The 18925-nt window shown below is 28.1% G+C and overlaps 1 protein-coding gene across 1 annotated transcript in view; it reads left to right on the forward strand.

Annotated features, from left to right (window-relative positions):
* Window positions 1-1055: 1055 nt before the first annotated feature.
* LOC123265186 overlaps window positions 1056-18925 on the forward strand; it is a 38793-nt gene continuing 20923 nt past the window's right edge. Inside the window, exon 1 of the mRNA XM_044728828.1 lies at window positions 1056-1478. Coding sequence (XP_044584763.1) covers window positions 1391-1478 — 88 coding nt within the window. The 5' untranslated portion in view covers window positions 1056-1390. The remainder of the gene's footprint in view (window positions 1479-18925) is intronic.

Consider the following 18925-nt stretch of genomic DNA (forward strand, 5'->3'; position numbering starts at 1 on the left):
TCAGCCAAATCCGTGGAGTTTGTTCATAAAAATGATATTTGCTTAGATAAAATATGACGCTTGTGTATAAAAACATAACAACAGTACTCGATTTGTCAGGTGAAAGTGGCAGCGCCACTAGCTCGTGAAACGGTTATGCCCAAAATTGTAAGGCCGGTGATTGTAGTCCAGGTGTCGCTGTACGTTAATTCTTTCTCGCAGACTTTTTAAATTAATTTTCCCTGTTTGATAGTTACTTTTTTATTTGTTTTATTTTTACCATTACTTAAATATTATTAATGTGTTATGGTTTTTTAAAATTGAGATTCATTTTTAAAATCCTTATTTTACGTTAATTCATTATTTAAGTTACAAGTTTATTTTTAGTTTCTTGCTGTATTATAATGGAGAACAAAATCCGTAAAATTTCAAATTTTTTATTTACCTTTATATTGAATCAATTTTTATGTTTTAAAGTATATAAAATTAACAATAATAATAATTTTATTAAAAAGAAGAAATCTACTTTTTAAAATCACCTCTTATTTGGTAAAATATTTTAACTTTAACAAGACTTACAAACAAAAGCTCGAACTTAAAAAAAAAGCTTAAATTTTTCGGTCCCAGGAAGAAATTTCTCAAAGTACAAAAGTGAGTCAGTGAAAACGTGAGTGTTGGAATCCCGTAGAATACAAAATTTCTCATCTTTTTCACTTAAAACTTGTCTAGTCTCGTAAGTATATACTTCTCAGTAGTTCCACCGGCGGTTTGGCCGAGTGACGAAGATATAAAGAAGAACAAGTAGATAGAGTAGGTAGGAGGGTATAATAAAATAAAGACTATAACACACTACGTATATGGATACGATCCGTATAGTGGATTTTACAAGTAATATAAAGTAAGAGACAAGAGCAGAGAGCAGAGAGGGAATCCCTCACCCAAGTAGAGGGAGTGACTGTCTCTTTCTTCTTTCTGTACTCTATCTTGTCTTACCCTCTCCCTCTTGCTCTTCCTATAGTACTCCGGTGCACTGGCGGCTTATCTCGCGACTTATGTATATTACGATGCCCAAGGCAGAGACACCAACAGTTCACCGTTGGCTAACTAGCCGAGAAGTCGCGAAGGAGCCCACGAGGCTCAATAAGCTTCTGCACTAGTACGAGTATTTTTTTTTGTTGTTAATGTTATCGCTGTTAATATTTTAACATATTAATTGATGATAATAACAATAATAATTATTATTTATTGAAAGAGTTAAAGTGCTGAAATATTAAAAATGAGTTCAAGTACTTTGTTGGGTTCTATAAATTCATTATTAAAATGTTGATAGTGAAGTGGGGATTATTTGAAGTGTGAATAATATTGTTAATAATTATTTTCTTTTTTTAAAAAACGACTATATATTTTTAAAATGATTTTTGTCGCTTCTTCGTGTATTATTGTTTTTTTCACGATTATTATTACGACAATACCGGCTATTTTTACATCACCTGCTCCAGGTAATTATTTTAGATTTTTGCAACACTAAAATTTTTTTTAGAATTTTAAGGAATATTTTATTAAAGAAACTTAAAATTTTTTAGTTAATTTATTTTTTTTAAAAAAATTATTTGAAGCTAATTTTTAGAAATTATTTTTTTGAAAGAAAAAGACCAAAATTTTTCAAATTAATTGACGTGTTACAATGTTTAATAATTTTTTATAAGAAAAAATTATAAACTCGAATTTCTTAATTTTTGTTTTTGTAAAAAAATTTATATGAAAATTATCATTTTTTAGTTAATTTATTTTTTTTTTTTAAATTATTTGAAGCTAATTTTTAGAAATTATTTTTTTGAAAATAAAAACAAAACCAAAAATTTTTAAATTAATTGACGTATTACAACGCAGTACATAAAATCTAACACGTGTTTCTGATTTAAAAATACTTTAAACTAATCTCCATTGTATTTCTTTTCTGATAAAGAATATTGTTTTAACCGATAACATTAAATTGTAATTTTTATGATTTTTGATAGTTTACACTAAAATAAAAAAAAATTCTACATTTTTTTCTTGTAAACATTCCATTATTAAAAAGAATTAAAATATAAACATGCAAAAATTTTTTCTAAGAGAAATATTTATAATTTTTTAAAGCTTCTAAGAATATAATTTTTTTCAATAAATTTTCTTTCTAAAATTTTAAAAATTAGGAACAAAATTTTCCAACCAAAAAATTAGATCGAAAAATAATTTGATAAGAATTCTTAATCAATTTTCGGTAATTAATTGAAAATAAATTGTTATAAAAAAATTATGAAATCTGTTTACCACAAAAAAGCGCTTATCAAAATTTATCAATCCTCATTTTAAATTTATCATTTTTCCGTTACTATTTATAGCTAATCTCAACATCTAAGCACACTTGATCCATGAATATTTATCATATCGACTTGTTTATCAACACAAGAATTGATCGTATCATCGATCGGCGTTTTATTGTAGAAACGATTGACTTTAAACATTTAAACGTTATCTAAATGAAAAACTCCAAGACCTTAGACCTAGTAATTTACAACGTAGAGCAGTTTCATTACAACCTCGCGTGATACGAATATCATTTCATTATAAAAAATAAATCTATACGCGTTCTCATTTATTAAATTAATAATTTAATAAATTAATGAGTTTTCCGACCACCAGCCACCCTTAACCTCTTTTCTTCGAGAGCTCTCAATGATCGATTTAAAATTTATTTTAAATATTCTGATGCTGCAAGAATCTTCGTTTTTTGTCGATCAACTAATATGATTAAAAGCTGGCAACCTTGCAGTCACTATGTGACTGCCATGACTTAAAAACTATAAATAAATAAAATTTTGCTTTATTAAATGATTTTTGTTAAATTGCGCTGTACTTTCTTAAATATTGACATTTTTAAAGATATAAGCTCATCCCGATGTTACAATCATCAAGAGCTTTCATTTGAGTACCTACACGCATTTTTGATATATTTTTCATATATACATATATATAATATATATTTTAAAGATATAAGCTCATCCTGATGTTACATTCATCAAGAGCTTTCATTTGAGTACCCACATGCAATTTTGATATATTTTTCATGTACAGAGTGTCCCAGAAGTAGCGGACGCCATTGTAGCATCTGATAAAAAAAATAATTCTGAGACGAAAAGTCCTTAGCCATTTTTTAATCAGACGCATAGATAATTAATTATTAATTAAAATAATGTCCTTTTATGCGTTAGAGAGAGAGCACCAGTGTCCAGTCAAGTGCGTTCCAAACGAAGACGCTTGCACGTGTGAATGTGTAAGTAAATGTGTGTGACTACGTTAGCTATAGTAGCTAGTTAGTCATACAGTTAGTTGTGTCTTTGTTTGCCACATACTTTACTGGACACTGACGCTCTCTCTCTAACACATAAAGCGACGTTACTTTAATTAATAATTAATTATCTATGCGTCTAATTAAAAAATGGCTAAGGACTTTTCGTCTCAGAATTATTTTCATCAGATGCTACAATGGCGTCCGTTACTTGGGACACCCTGTATACATATATATATATATATATATATACTAGACGACCCGGTGAACTTCGTATCACCTACATATATTTATTGAAAAGTATAGTCAAAATTTAATACAAAATTCTTATTTACATTAAATGCAACATAGTTATACACTTAATCAATTTAAAGCTTTTTGATGGACTACATTTTTATCTTTTTGCGATGCGTAAATATATAAAGATCATGGTTTTCCGATTCACGAACACAGGACGTATAATTTCCCATGCACGAAACAGGGAAACTCCGATTTGATTCCGCAAATTTTCAACGACTGGCCTGGCGATTTATTTATGATCGTCAGTGCGGTTTTGAACATGAGATAGCTCGTCCCACATCTCATTAACTGGCATGACCTTAGTCAGGTCGTCTTCTCCTTGGTATTTTGAAACAATAACAATAAAAAAGTTCTTACGCGCTGACAAACTGATAATAGATTTTATTAATCGGCTTGAAATTAATAATCAAGTGTTTGAAAAATGCATTCATTTTCAACCGTTACATTTCCGCAATCATAAAATCAATTAATTAGTTATGTGATTAGCAAAAATAACATGTATAAAGTTCTTAGTCCGTTGACTGAATAACTACATGTCATGTTAAGTTTTGAAAACCTTACAAAATGACTTTTTCCTCGATGCCAAAGTGATAATTGTTGTAAGGAAGTTTTTATTAAATGTTATTGAAGTTTAATAGATATGTCCTTAATTTCATGTCTCAAAAAGTCCTAGTTTATGAACAAAAATATTTTTTACATTCTACTCACCACTCTGACACAACCTACATATCAATTGAATTATCACGAAATTCGTTTTTGGTTGAAATCTAATCATTGACTAAGAAAAATATTTAAATCGGTTGACCTTGAAGGCTATCCCTATAATTTCCTGTATCTCTTGAGATTCTTTAAATTTTATATCTGTAGGAACTGTATTTGAAGAATATGAATTTTTTGACAATTATCACTTCCGCACTCCTATGCGGGGAAAGAATTTCGTAAGATCCTATTCGAGATGATGTCTACATTGTAAATAAAAGATTCCAACAAAACTTTGAGTCCATAAAAACTATCGATTGGAAATGAGAAATTTTCATGACTAACGCCCCCGCAATCCCTTTTGAGGTTGGAATTTGATAAAATCCACTCTTAGCTGAACTTAACATCATACACGAAGATTCCTATTAAATTTGGAGTCTGTAGAAGTTACAGTTTGAAAATGAAAACTTAACATTCTAACACCCACCCCGTAATCCTTATTGGGGGTGGGTTGTAAAATCCGCTCTTAGATCATTTCCGCATCACATATGGAAGACTCCACCTAAATTTTCCGTCTGTAGGATCTACAATTTGAAAGTTAAATCCACCCCCGCAACCCCCTGTGGAGCGAGCTATCGTAAAATTCGTTCATAGATTATTTCTATATCTCTTACAAAAGATTCCTACCAAATTTGGGAACTATAGGAGCTATAGTTCAAAAACGGGAATAATTCATTGTTAACGCCCCCGCAATCCCCTTTGAGGGTAGATTTTTTAAAAATTTTTTTACATACAAACCTTCTCCTTACAATTCTGAAGATAACGAAAAAAAATTTAGCTCAATCGGTCCAGCCGTTCTCAAGTGATGCGTGAACATACATGCGGCATTTTATTTTTATTTATATATATATATAGCATATATATATATATATATATATATATATATATACATATATATATATATATATATATATATATATATATAGATATATATATATATAAAATATATGAAAAATTGATGTGGGTACTTAAATGACAGGTCTTGATGAGTGTATCATCGGGATGAGCTTATATCTTTAAAAATGTCATTAATTGATAAGTTACAAGGTCATTTCTTAATTATTGACAATTTTTAAAATATAAACTCATCCCGATGTTACACTCATCGAGACCTTTCATTTAAGTACCCACATGGTATTTTTATATATTTTATATATATATATATATATATATATATATATATATATATATATATATATATATATATATATATTATTTGTGAAATATATAAATATATAAAATATATAAAAAATTGATGTATGTACTCAAATGAAAGGTCTCGATGAGTGTAATGTCGGGGTGAGCTTATATCTTTAAAAATGTCAATAGTTTACAAGATACAATGTCATTTCTTAATTATTGACATTTTTTAAGATATAAACTAATTTTAATGTTACACTCATCGAGACCTTTCATTTAAGTACCCACATGGCATTTTTTATATATTTTATATATATGGTATTTGTGAAATATATAAATATATAAAATATATAAAAAATTGATGTGGGTACTCAAATGAAAGGTCTCGATGAATATAACATCGGGATGAGCTCATATCTTTAAAATTGTCAATATTTAACAAGATACAAGGTCATTTCTTAATTATGTATTTAGAGATAGAGCATTTTCGAATGCAGCCTAAATACTTAAAATAATAAATTGACTATGGGTGAGAATAATATGAAACTTTGAAAAGGCACAAATTAAAGTCAAGACCTTTGCAATGACACTAAATTTCACTAATAATACCGATTTTATCATATGACTATCCTGGACACAAAATTTTTCTTATTCTCTTTATAATATAGATGATTACCTGTGACATAAAAAAAAATTATGTTGTGAAGGATTTATTTTGCCTTTGATTTAATTAATTAATCGTAATTTGTCTTTACACGCGATAATACAATGTATAATCTCGTTTAATGTCTTCGCGGGAGATTTCCGATGCCTCGTGCTCGTGTTATTTATCATGTACGCGCTTCTATCAATTTGTTATCTATTTATTTTCATTACATTTTATTTAGACCATTCTGATAATTTTTTTGAACTTTTTAAATTTATTGTTTTTCTACAAAAAAATAATTCAAAAATTAAATTTGATAATTTTGTTTAAAAAAGCTTGATAACTTGTATCTTTTTTTCCGGGTTCTTTTTATATTATTAAGCCATTCAAATTTAATGTAAATCCATTAACTTCAATGTAAGTTCGTTTCGCCTTAGGGGAATTTAATTATTATAAGAATCTCTTGAAAAAGATTAAATTCCGAAGGAATAAAAGCTTTTAAAAATATTTTTTTTTTCAATAATAAAAAAAATAATACAATGTAAAGAGGAGACATTATTAACAAGGTAAATAAAAATTTATTAGCTTAATATCCGAAAATAATTACTTAAGTTTGGATAACTGATTATGAGGAATAGCACTTTGGGTTTATTAATACGTCGAAAGCTTTGGAATACTTATTAAGAATAATTATTTGAATTTGGTTGAATTGTTTACTTAATAAACTCTTAAAATTAAAAGTTGTTATTGCAAATGATAATAAAAATTTTTTTTAGTCGTATGAAGATTTTAAAGTTGTAATTTTTTTGATTTTAAATAATTAGACTTTTTTTTAGAGTACAAAAATATTTAAAAAGTTTTTAATATCGACTCTTAAAAGAGTAAATAAATTTAATATTGCAATAAAAAAATTTTTATAATAATAATTTGACAATTTTTCATATTTTAAAATAAATTTTCGAAGAAAATTAAAATTTCATACTCATGAAATTTTTTAATGGATAGTTTTATTTATATTTTTAATTATTAGACTAATAGTTTTTTATTAAATTTTATAATTTAATTCTTAGGTATGAACTTTATAAGTTGAAAAATTTTATAATTATTATTATTAATTGTTACAATTAAAATTACTGTAATTTTCGGTGAAATTATCAATTTGAAGAGTGTGCAAAATTTTTTTAAGTCCCGAGCGAGTTTAGTGAGGGAAAGAAAATAATTTGAAAGAATTTAATATAAAATATAAACACTTAGAATCTGTCCGACCGAATGGATAGAAAATGAAGGAATACCGATTGGGACTTAAAATCATTACGAACGACAGAAAATAAATCTTAGAAAATTTCCGTCGATTGTTGAGCTTGCGCGCTTCTCGACAGAGGGCGACGATGGGGAAAACTTCTCATTTGTGAAGTAGGTTCAAAAATTTCATAAGTTCCGTCCGGAAGACGTTTTAATTATTTTATTCTTGAAATGATTTTTACTAGGTAATCTTTAAAAGTTTTAATTTTCTTTACGGAAAGTTAGTAAAAAAAAATTATATTACTTTGCTTAAGAAATTTATGATTCTATTAAAATTTCTTATTTTCCTTAATTTGTTCCGAAGTATTTTTACTAATGGTGGACCTCACTCAAATAAATTTATTTATATTAATCAGAATTGAAATATTCTTCAAAAACTTTCTGGTAGCATCATTATTTTTTATTGTTTCAATTCTTAAATTAAAAACATTTCCCCCATCTTTTATCAGTGTCGTTGTTTTTCCAGAACCGGAGTGTCCATACAAAATTATTACTTTGTACGGAAAATTTTCTCCATTACTGCGATCGCCCTGAATAAAATCAAGGGTTTTGGTAGGACTTTCAGTGTATTGGTGGATTTTGATACACTGGGCCTTAATGTTTCTAGGCTTTTTTGATCCTACCTAATCGTTTGTATTAGAACATCTTCACTTTCACTTTCTTCTAGATCATTTTTTGCTCCCTCAAACGATTGGAAAATGAACTTGGTTCCTTTTACTGCAAATACACATTTAAAGATCCAATATTGATATAATTATATTGGTTGAAATCATTTCGTCAAAGAAATAATCGAAAAGTTTTTCGGACCAAACTTGACATGCTTTTTAATCTTACTTACACATGAGAAGTTTTCCCCATCGTCGCCCTCTATCGAGGTGCGCGCAAGCTCAACAATTGACGGAAATTTTCTAATAAAAATTTTAATAATAACAATCATGATAAATTCAAAAAACAAGTTATTATTATTATCATTACAATTTTTAAAATCAATGAAATAAATTCTTTGTAAACAAGACATAAACAAGATGTGATAATTGAGCTTTATCATTGTATTCTTTTCTTTTAATAGCCAATTTGAATAACTCATAAATTTGTTATTACCTGCACGAAAAAATGCAAGTATTTAATTGAAATAATATTCTTGTTTTGTCCCGAGCAAGTTTGGAGATAAGAAAATAATTTGAAAGAATTACCGATTTCTTTCTAGTTCTAATTATAAACTTATAATAATAATTTTTTCAAAAAATCCAGCTTGATTATTATTATTAAACTGTGAAAATTTGCGGAATAAATTTTTATTAATTGATTAATTTCCTGCGGAATAAAATTAACTGTAAAAAGGATTTAATTTATATTATAAAAAAAAAATCCGAATGACTTCTTATTTTTTTTTGTTGATAAAAAATAGAGATTATTTAAAAATTACAAAATGCACAATTAAAGATTTAAAAATCAATATAAAAATTACAAAATTGCCTATAATTATAAATTATTAATCTTCATAAGGGCATTCCATAGTGACTGGTGGGACATTTGACTCTTGAATTCCATCAATTATAAGCTATAATTATGTGACTGAAACTTATATCATAGTAAAATTTATCTTTTAATATAGAAGAATTACTAATTAACAACATCCCTTTGTCAAAAACCTCGATTACTTTTTAAGTTTCTCGTAATTATCATTCGACAGAGTGTGACTGGTGGGACTAAGAAAAATCCTTCTCTCTTACCAAAGGTATACTTAAAGTCCAATTTCAGTTCGACCACTAAACTTTTAAAAAATACTTCCCTCTCAATACTAAATTTATCCTACAAACATTCAATATTATGAAGAATTAGACTGATTACCTACGTAGAAACAATTAAAAATAGTATATTACACACCTAGGGAGTAAAGTAAGAAATGTCTCAGATCACATGTGTTGGCCGAGGCGAAGCCGAGGTCAACAAACATGTGATCTGAGGCTTCCCCGAGGAGTGTATACTTTTTTTTTGTCCGACGAAGGCGGAAAGCGGCAACTTAGTTTAGCGCAGCGAGACGAAAGTTGCCACTTTCTCGCCCGGAGGGCAAAATTTGTTTTTGCTCGACGGGCAGAAAGCGTCAACTTTCGGCCCGCTGCGCTAAACGAAAGTGTCACTTTCTGCCTTCGTCGAGCAAAAAAATAGTATACACTCCACGGAAAGTAAATAAGAAAGCCTCAAATCACATGTTTGTCAACCTCGGCTTCGCCTCGGCCGACAATTACATGTGATCTGAGACATTTCTTACTTTACTTCCCTAGGTGTGTAATATACTATTTTATTGTGACTGGTGGGACAAGTACAAAATGTCTCCATCAAGTTGTTTATTAAAAAGACTTTTATATTATTTCAACCTTAGAAACATTATTGTTTATATATTTAACTATAAATTATTTAGGATAATTAAAAAAAACTAATTAAAAAACACAAATAAAGGATTTAGCATGCTGACAACACGATCTTGGTAAACTTAGGTGTTAATTAATAAAAACATAAACAAAATTTGTTCTTAAAACTATAATAATAAATATGTTAGTTAATAACAAACATAAAATGAATTTGTTGTTAAAACTATTAAAACAACATTTGTCCCGGATACAAGTTAGCACGGCTGAAAAGTTACTAGGAGAGAAAAATTGATTTTCTTATTGACTAAAAAAAATTTTTTTTACAAATTAATAAAATATAAATTTTTAATAATAAATTAGAACTAAATTAGAATGAATTACAGAAAATTTTAAATTTTAGTCATTTTCTCATTTCGCATGGAATGCCCCTTAAATAAAAAATATTTGAATCGAAAATATTAATTAGTAATATTTCCGTTGTTTTAATTTGTCAATCGTCTGAAACCGGGATTCTGGCAAGGAAATATCATGTTGGCAAACAACGAGTAATAACTTGGCTACGTGAATCCTAAAAAACGAAAAAAAAAAAAAAATTGTGAATAGAAATAAAAACAAAGACACAAAAGAAAAAGTGTCTGGAATTTTAAAGATTTAACATCCGAATTTTTCCTCGATTTCTTTTCAATTTATTATTAACTATTGACTAAAAAGCATTATCAATAAAATAAAAACCTCTAAAATCTCTGAACTAAATAATTTTCCAATAAAAACAAAATAGAGCAAAAGTTTACCGTTCAACAATCAGTTTCACATTTTATTATAAAAATTCTTGAGCAAACGTCGAACGTGACGAATCTCGATGCATAAATACAATCGCCCTTCTGTTCGCTCTTAAAATAAATCCTTAGCTTGCGATTTTCAAAAGCACCCTTTCAAAAAACTTCAGAATAGAATCCACACATTATGTTTTTTCTTATTTCCTTTAAAAGTAAACTCTTTCTTCTTCTTTTTCTTATTTTTTCGGCTTCTTCATGAGCACCTATAAGCTTTTCCAGCTCGGAAGCTCCCAAGATCACGATCAGGATCCTTATCCTTTTTTTTTCCGTTTCTTAGATCTTCTCCTCTTCTCTTTAAACGTGTGATCGATTCGTTTCGCTTAATTGTTCACCGGTATCCGTTAACGATGCCGTTTGGTACGTAACTTTGGCGACTAGCCAGCCTTTTCTTTAATGTAGGTCGTTGGTTATTGTGTAGAGTTTCCATCGGTGGAAAAATAACAAACATTGAGTCTCTGAGTAGAAAAAAATCTTTAAAAATTTAACTCAGGAATCAGGAAGCGGTGGAAAAAACACAACCCAGTCAATAAGTGGATACTTTAAGAGACCAAGAAATTAAATTGCCGTTAATAAATTTACTTGTGCAGTCACTGGGTTTCTTGGTCTATTTAATTTCACTGTAAGATTTTATTGGATTAACTTTGCCCAGAAATTTTACTTTACAGTAGAATGCTCCAGTCTCTGGACTTGTATTAAAAAGTTTGTAAAATACAAAATTACAAACTCAATAACAAATAAATTACTGACATAAGATTACCGATAAGAAAAAAAATAATAAATTTAGAGATGTAATGAGGCTAAAGTTATGGTGCGTTTCTAAAAAGACCGATTTTGCGGTTATAAAGACGGTAAAATGGTGTTTTTTTAAACTTATACAGTTGATACGATTGTAAACTTGTAAAAAAGCTTAGAAAATTCAAATTACACGCCTCGTAAAACAAATTCAATTTTTAATAAAAAATTGTGGTGGTGATTTGTAAAGTAAAACGGAAAAACAAAAATTATCCTCGATAATTGATAAGAAAAAAGGAAAAAAATAGTAAAAAAAGAAAAAATTTTTGCGTCCTAAGCACTTGTGTTATGAGAATAATTAAACAAATAGTGAGGTTATTTTAATTTCAAATGTTTCGCGGCATTCCCTGCTCAGATGATAAAAATTAGGCGCATGCGCTAAAGCTATAACTCAGTTGATTAATAACGCCCCCAGCAGCCTGAGACTAAACTTCATCAGTACGAAGATACAGACACACAAAAGACCACAAGATTTTAGTTTTTTATTAATTATAATTAAACGACACCGAATTAGACCGCCATTTTTAATATGCTTCCACTCGGGGTCATTCTGAAGCTAATAAAAAAAAAGCGGTGTCAATAAGTGAAATATTCTAGCGGCTAGAGTGTTTACAAGCCGAAAACACACTTACAGGATATTTTAAATAAATTTTTGTCATAATTAATCTTCCTAGCAGTAAATTACTAAGTTTATTATTTATTTTGACATAGCTTTATACACTGTACATCGAGCAGATAACAAGCCGCAAGTGAAGCTAACGAGCATGTCTCCTCTTTCGGTTCTTTACTCGAAAAAAGCACCGCAATACAGCAAACTATCAGCCAGTCAACCAAAACCACCATCACATCTTCCGTTTTTTATTAATTATAATTAAACGACACCGAATTAGACCGCCATTTTTAATATGCTTCCACTCGGGGTTATTCTGAAGCTAGTAAAAAAAAAGCGGTGTCAATACGTGAAATATTCTAGTGGCTAGAGTGTTTACAAACAGGATATTTTCTATAGTATCCTTTTATTTTACAACAAACTTTCTTGCAATCCTTTTCATATCCAATTTATCGATAATTTCAAATCTTATTTTCCTATTATAATTATTCAAATGACATAAATAACAAACACAATAGCTCAATCAATACAATCAATAACTTGCGGAAGAAATGACAATAAAAATGATAAACGATGGAAAGAATACAATCTACAATCTTGGAGAGTCATTTTCCGATAATTGACAATTAAAGCCATTAAACCACTCAACAAAAAATAAAAATAGTCTTACTTCCTTATTTACTGTTTACCTCACTCGATTAATCGTTGTCGCAATAAAGTCGGTTATAAATTATAGCGCCAGCGTGCTATTTTTCAGAAAATAAGGCCACCAAGAACGTCAATCGATTCTATTAAAAATGATAAACAAAGCTTAATCTGGCCACCTGTTCCGTTCAATGATCAATGATTAATAATTACTGTTTCCATTATTATCAACCATTAATACTGATCAAACATCGTAGAGATAATTGACAATCAAAGTACATAAACAAACAAATTCTAGAGAAGAAATGCAATTATATTTAACCAGACATTTTAAAATAAATGAACAAGTGTCCAAGGCGATGACGATGACAACCGACTAGACACTAGAGAAATGTAAGAGACATTGAATAAAGAGAAAAGAGTGCTCCTTGATATTCTGACTATAGAAGTGTCTCTACTCAGCTTTGTGGTAACATACTCCGCTCAGATGAAACAACGGCGTACATTGTGTATGACAGCCTCGAAGAATGATGCCCCAGTACTGGTACTGAGCACTGGAAACTAAAACTGAAAACTCTGTACAGAAGACAGAGTACCCAGTACTCTGAGAGGTTACATGCGCGTACATGAAAGGAAAGAAGAATAAAATTTTTATAATAAAACAATCAACGATCATTTTTCACGTAAACTTTGCATACTTTGTATCAAGAATTTCCGGGCTCAGGCTTTTTAGAAACAAAGTCAAGAATGATTAAGGAGATCCACGCAAAGTAGTCAAATTTTTAAAACTTCCTGAAAATTTGTAAATTTAATCTACTTAGCTTAATAATTAATTAAAAAATTAAAAAACAGTAGGTTTCTGGGATATTTAATCAAATAATTAGGTTTGAAAATTGTAATTTTTACATATGAATGGAGATTCCATCAGCTGTGTATTTGATTAAGAATTTAATGCAATTAACGAGTTTAAAAAATTTTATTCTCATTGAATTTGATTGAAAAAATAATAAGCTTTCGATTAAAACAATAAAAAAAGTAGCTTTCCGAACGTATTGCGAAGATATTTTATATTTTTTATGAAAAATCACTCGAAATTTCCGTTATTTAAAGTCTTGTATTTGACTTGGCAACACCGCTTGCGCAGTTACTCAAAGCATAAGTAACCGCGGTTTTTTAAATGCTAGAAGATCTTAATTATTTTAGTTAGACAGTAAACATAAATAAATTTGAAGGTTAGGGAACTTTTGCGGTGTTGTCAAGTGTATTCGCTATGAGTGTGACTGCAGCGCCAGTCAAAATATGAACTACGGGAGGCTGTCAGAGTATGTTTTATACGTATGTCAATAGCAAGAAACATAAAAATAAATAAATTTTATAAATAATTGTAAAAACCGGTAATTCAGAGTACTATATTTTTTATTAGTCAGTTAAGGTAGTACTACCGGTTTTAGAATTGATGTTCAGAATTTAATGAAATTTGGCGTATTGGTACTTTATAATATCATAATTAAGCAGTAAAATTTTTGGAAGGCTGGCAAGTCCTGAAAAAAAGATATTAATATCTACATATTTTTGCTTTTACTATTGATCCTTATGGAAAATCACAGACTTTATTTTATTTCACAAAACTGGACGTTCAGATTCTTATAAAAATCAAGGCAACGAGAGAAAATAACATCTAGAACATATTTAATAACAATCAGTATGGGTTCCAAAAATATGAGAAAATTTATTAATAAAAAACATTCAAAATTTATTTCTGTCTCTCTTTCTCCAACGTGATTTAGTATAGGGAAATCTACTACGTTAATTAAATAAGGTTAGGTTTTGGGATTTGACTCTTGTGGTAACGGTAGTACTACCTTAAATGTTAATAATTATTTAATAAGTAAATTTTTCGGAAATTTCCTCAAAAATGTTATTAATTAATTTAAAAATTAATTTTAAGATGCATTACAAAAATATTTCTACGTACTTTTTTAACTTCCCGCTAAGAAAATCGAAGATTTTCAAAAATCGGGAAGTTATTGTTTTCACCCCGTTTTGCAAAAATCGAGTTTTCATCAGATCTCGACGTTTGAAGGTCACAGGAAGCTTCCCTGACTATCCCCGCGAGGTTGTCACGGCGTCTGTATGTATGTGTGTGTGTGTGTGTGTGTGTGTGTGTGAAAGTATGTGAACCGCTTATAACTTTTGAACGGCTTGACCGATTTTATCGCGGTTGGTGCCATTCGAAAGGGCTTGACCAAACTTAAATTTTGAGAACTATTTGGACCGATTCGGATCAACAGATTTTGAGAAATCTTGAAAAAACTGAAAAAAAAAAATTTTCAAATGTGGTTTTTTTGGAATAACTTTTAAACGGCTTAAAGGTTCAATTCCAAAAACTAATCAGCTCTTAACCTCAAAAAACCACGTCGATCGCCACCAGTCCGGTCAAAATCGGTTGATTCGTTCGAGAAATATCGTAGACGAAAGAAAACCGAAAAAAGTGTTTTTTCGGAATAACTCTAAAATTCCTAGCGCGATTAATTCAAAATTTGAGATTCTTTGTGAGGCTTGAAAAACTGCGTCGAATGCTTCCAACCGCGTAAAAATCGGTTTATTCATTCAAAAGTTATTGCGGTTTAAAAATTCAAAAAATAGTGTCTTATCAAATCTCTATCAGACTTTTGAGCTCGAAGAGCTTTAAAGCATAGGAAAGCAATCTCTTTGAGCTCGGAGAGCTCAAAATAACCCATAAATTGTATTTTTGAGCTCGAAGAGCTCAAAAACATCATTGGTGCAATTTTAAGCGCCTAAGTATGGAATTAGCGGGAAGTTGCAGGGATGGCCTTCAGGGTCAACCGTTTTCCTAATTTTTTTTATAAACATTCTTTACACTACGAGGGTACTTGGATCTCCTTAACTTGCAATCATGGCAGTTCTGAGTTGATGGAAGGTAAATTTTTCGGGTGAAATTGTTGCAAAATTGCAAGACCAAAATTATCTAAATTTTACATAAATTTCAAACAAACTCTTTAATTATTTCCGCGGACTGCCTTTGCATGCATAAATTTAATATGTATTCATGTTTACATACAAACAGATGTATATTAGAGATTTGAAGTTCGTATGTGACACATGGATGATAGATATTGTATTGCCCCGAAATATAGACTCTGAATTCAACGTCTATTTCTGGAGACAAATGCGATCAACCAGAATGTGTATACATATATACAAAAGTGGAAATCTACTTTTGTCAAAGACTATATGTGGATTGCAACTTCCGTCGAGAGATATATGAGAAAATTTTGTCGGCAAACTCATGCACAAATTTTAAAGACAAAAACATTTTTATATTTAAAAAATTTGAAAAATAATTTTTTTTTATTTACACGAAAAATTACAATATTTAATGTAACATAGCGCTCCGTGATGAAAACTGGAAAAATTACAGTTTCAGATGGTTATTATTACAGATTATATAAGAATTACATTGTAGACTGTAATATTTACGTTCAAAGCTCTGAAAATTAACATTCAAAGTTTGAATTTAGAAAAATGTTATTTCGAACTGTAATTTTTCTAGTTTTTAATACGACGGGATAATTACTATTTATAATGTAATTTTTCGAGTTTTCTTTATTTTATTTATCTGAATTTTTGATATTTTTTAGAGATGTATGAAAAGACGCTTAAGTTACTCAATTTATTGCAAAAATTTAATTTATATTTTCTGTAATCATAAAGTAAGTATTTTAAATGATTGACACTATTGATTGTAATTTTTTATAAAATTTATCCTAAATATATTTATAATTTAAAAAATAATTTTGAAGAATTTTAATGTCTTGATTTAAGTAAAAAATTTTTTAAACTAAGAAAATGTTTAAGTTTGATTAAAATAAATAAATTAAAACTAAAATAATTAAATAAAATTTTACTTGATTCAAAAATTCTTTGTTTTGATTCAAATTAATTTTTTTTTAGTGTCGCTCTTAAAGAAAAACTCAAAATTTGAGTTTAAACTTGTCAAAAAAATAAAAATTCATTCTTTTCATAATTTCTTTCGACATTTTAATTTCAAGGTTTAAAAAATGACCTTAAGACTTAAGTATTATAATTTCATCACGAGCTATGAATTTTTTAATCTTAATATCTTGTTAATATTTTCGGAAATCGATATCTTAAGACTTTTTAAAATTAAAGGCTAAAAATTTTACGGATAAGCGTCGTTTGATTCATAAAAAAAATTCAGCTTGTATAATAGCCCGCATATATATTTAATAACTGACCCGGATCTTTTGAGATGGATATGATTGCAAGTTAATTAAATAAAATAAATACAAGATATAATATTATCAAGTTAAATGATTACATATTCTCACGGAGATCAACAACAACACACTTTACTCATTGATCATTAATCATTAACAACTTTATTATAATTATTGTCGTTATTATATCATTATAGTAATATTTTTTCTTCTTTTTTTTTTTGTTGTTTGTTATAAGTTACAATATTTGTTTAGCGTTACATAAAATAGTGCCTGAGAAAGGCGAGAGATTAGGCCTCCAACCTTGACTCAATGATTGCATAATTATTTACGTTTTGAATTGAATATTTAATTGTTTTGTTTGTATATTATATACTATTTGTTGATAAGAACTATGCGGGCTTCGTAAGAATTATATTTGTTTGTTATTTTAAGGATACTGTAAATATTTACTTTTTCTCGGTTTAAAATTATGCAAACAAGTGCGCTTTGTGTGTTTTATTTTGTTGCATGATATAAGGTAAAAGCCGCAATTATTGTCACGATTAGAGACGAAGTTTCGATTTGATTTTTTTTAAGTAATCAAATATCAATATCGTTGAATTTTGTTTGTGGTAATGTCTCAAGTAATCTTTTTACTAATCAAATTTTTTAAAATTATAGTCACTGATATTTACTAATTAATTTTAAATAATTAAATAGATTATCCGGATACACCAATTATTGACAGGTTAAAAAACTGATTGATCTAATTATTGACATACGTTCACCCCAATTATTGACACCTATACTAAGCAAGCTTACAATCATCTGCTTATTCTTATTTATCCACACTTATTATTAAGTAATCAATTTTATTAAAGTTTATTAATAATAAATTCCATAAATGATTAATTACTTTTAAAAATACAAAAATTTATTTAAAAATAACTTATTGAATCAGAAGAGTTCAAACTCTTACAGTTAATTTTTTAGATTAAAGTCAAAAAAAGGCGTCTTAGCGCTGTCGAATGGATGTCAATATGAGATTCAACTTAAAAATTATCAACTAGTTATTGACACCCATTATTTAAAGATTATAAAGTATACAATTAATTTGGATTATTCAATTTTATAAATTTTTCATATATTGTTAATTAAAAAAAAAAAAAAGATGATATTATTAGATGAAGAAATGAATTTAAACTCGGCATTTAAAAAAAATGCTTTTCTAATCAAAGTTGTTAAGAAAATAAACGTTTGTAAGCTGGTTTGATGAACTAGTGGTAACTTTATTTTTTTTTTAATAATTAATATTTAATATTTTGAACTGACAGTAATTTTTTTTCAATTTTTTAATTAATTGGAAATTAATAAAAATTTTTTGATAGTTATTCTTATTACAAATGATTAAATATATTTAAAAATAATTTAGGGTTTCAATATTTAGACTCCTGTCAATAATTGGGTCTTTTACCTTATTAAGTGATCAATACTATTAAAGTTTATTAATAATAATTTCCATAAATGATTAATTACTTTTAAAAATATAAAAATTTATTTAAAAATAACTTATTGAATCAGAAGAGTTCAAACTCTTACAGTTAATTTTTTAGATTAAAGTCAAAAAAAGGCGTCTTAGCGCTGTCGAATGGCTGTCAATATGAGATTCAACTTAAAAATTATCAACTAGTTATTGACACCCATTATTTAAATATTATAAAGCATACAGTTAATTTCGTTTATTCATTTTTATAAATTTTTCATATATTGTTAATTAAAAAAAAAAAAAGATGATATTATTAGATGAAGAAATAAATTTAAATTCGGCATTTATAAAAAATGCTTTTCTAATCAAAGTTGTTAAGAAAATAAACGTTCGTAAGCTGGTTTAGTGAACTGGTGGTAACTTTATTTTTTTTAATAATTAATATTTAATATTTTGAACTGACAGTAATTTTTTTAATTTTTT

The sequence above is a fragment of the Cotesia glomerata genome, linkage group LG5 (assembly GCF_020080835.1).
Source record: "Cotesia glomerata isolate CgM1 linkage group LG5, MPM_Cglom_v2.3, whole genome shotgun sequence".
Taxonomy (NCBI): domain Eukaryota; kingdom Metazoa; phylum Arthropoda; class Insecta; order Hymenoptera; family Braconidae; genus Cotesia; species Cotesia glomerata.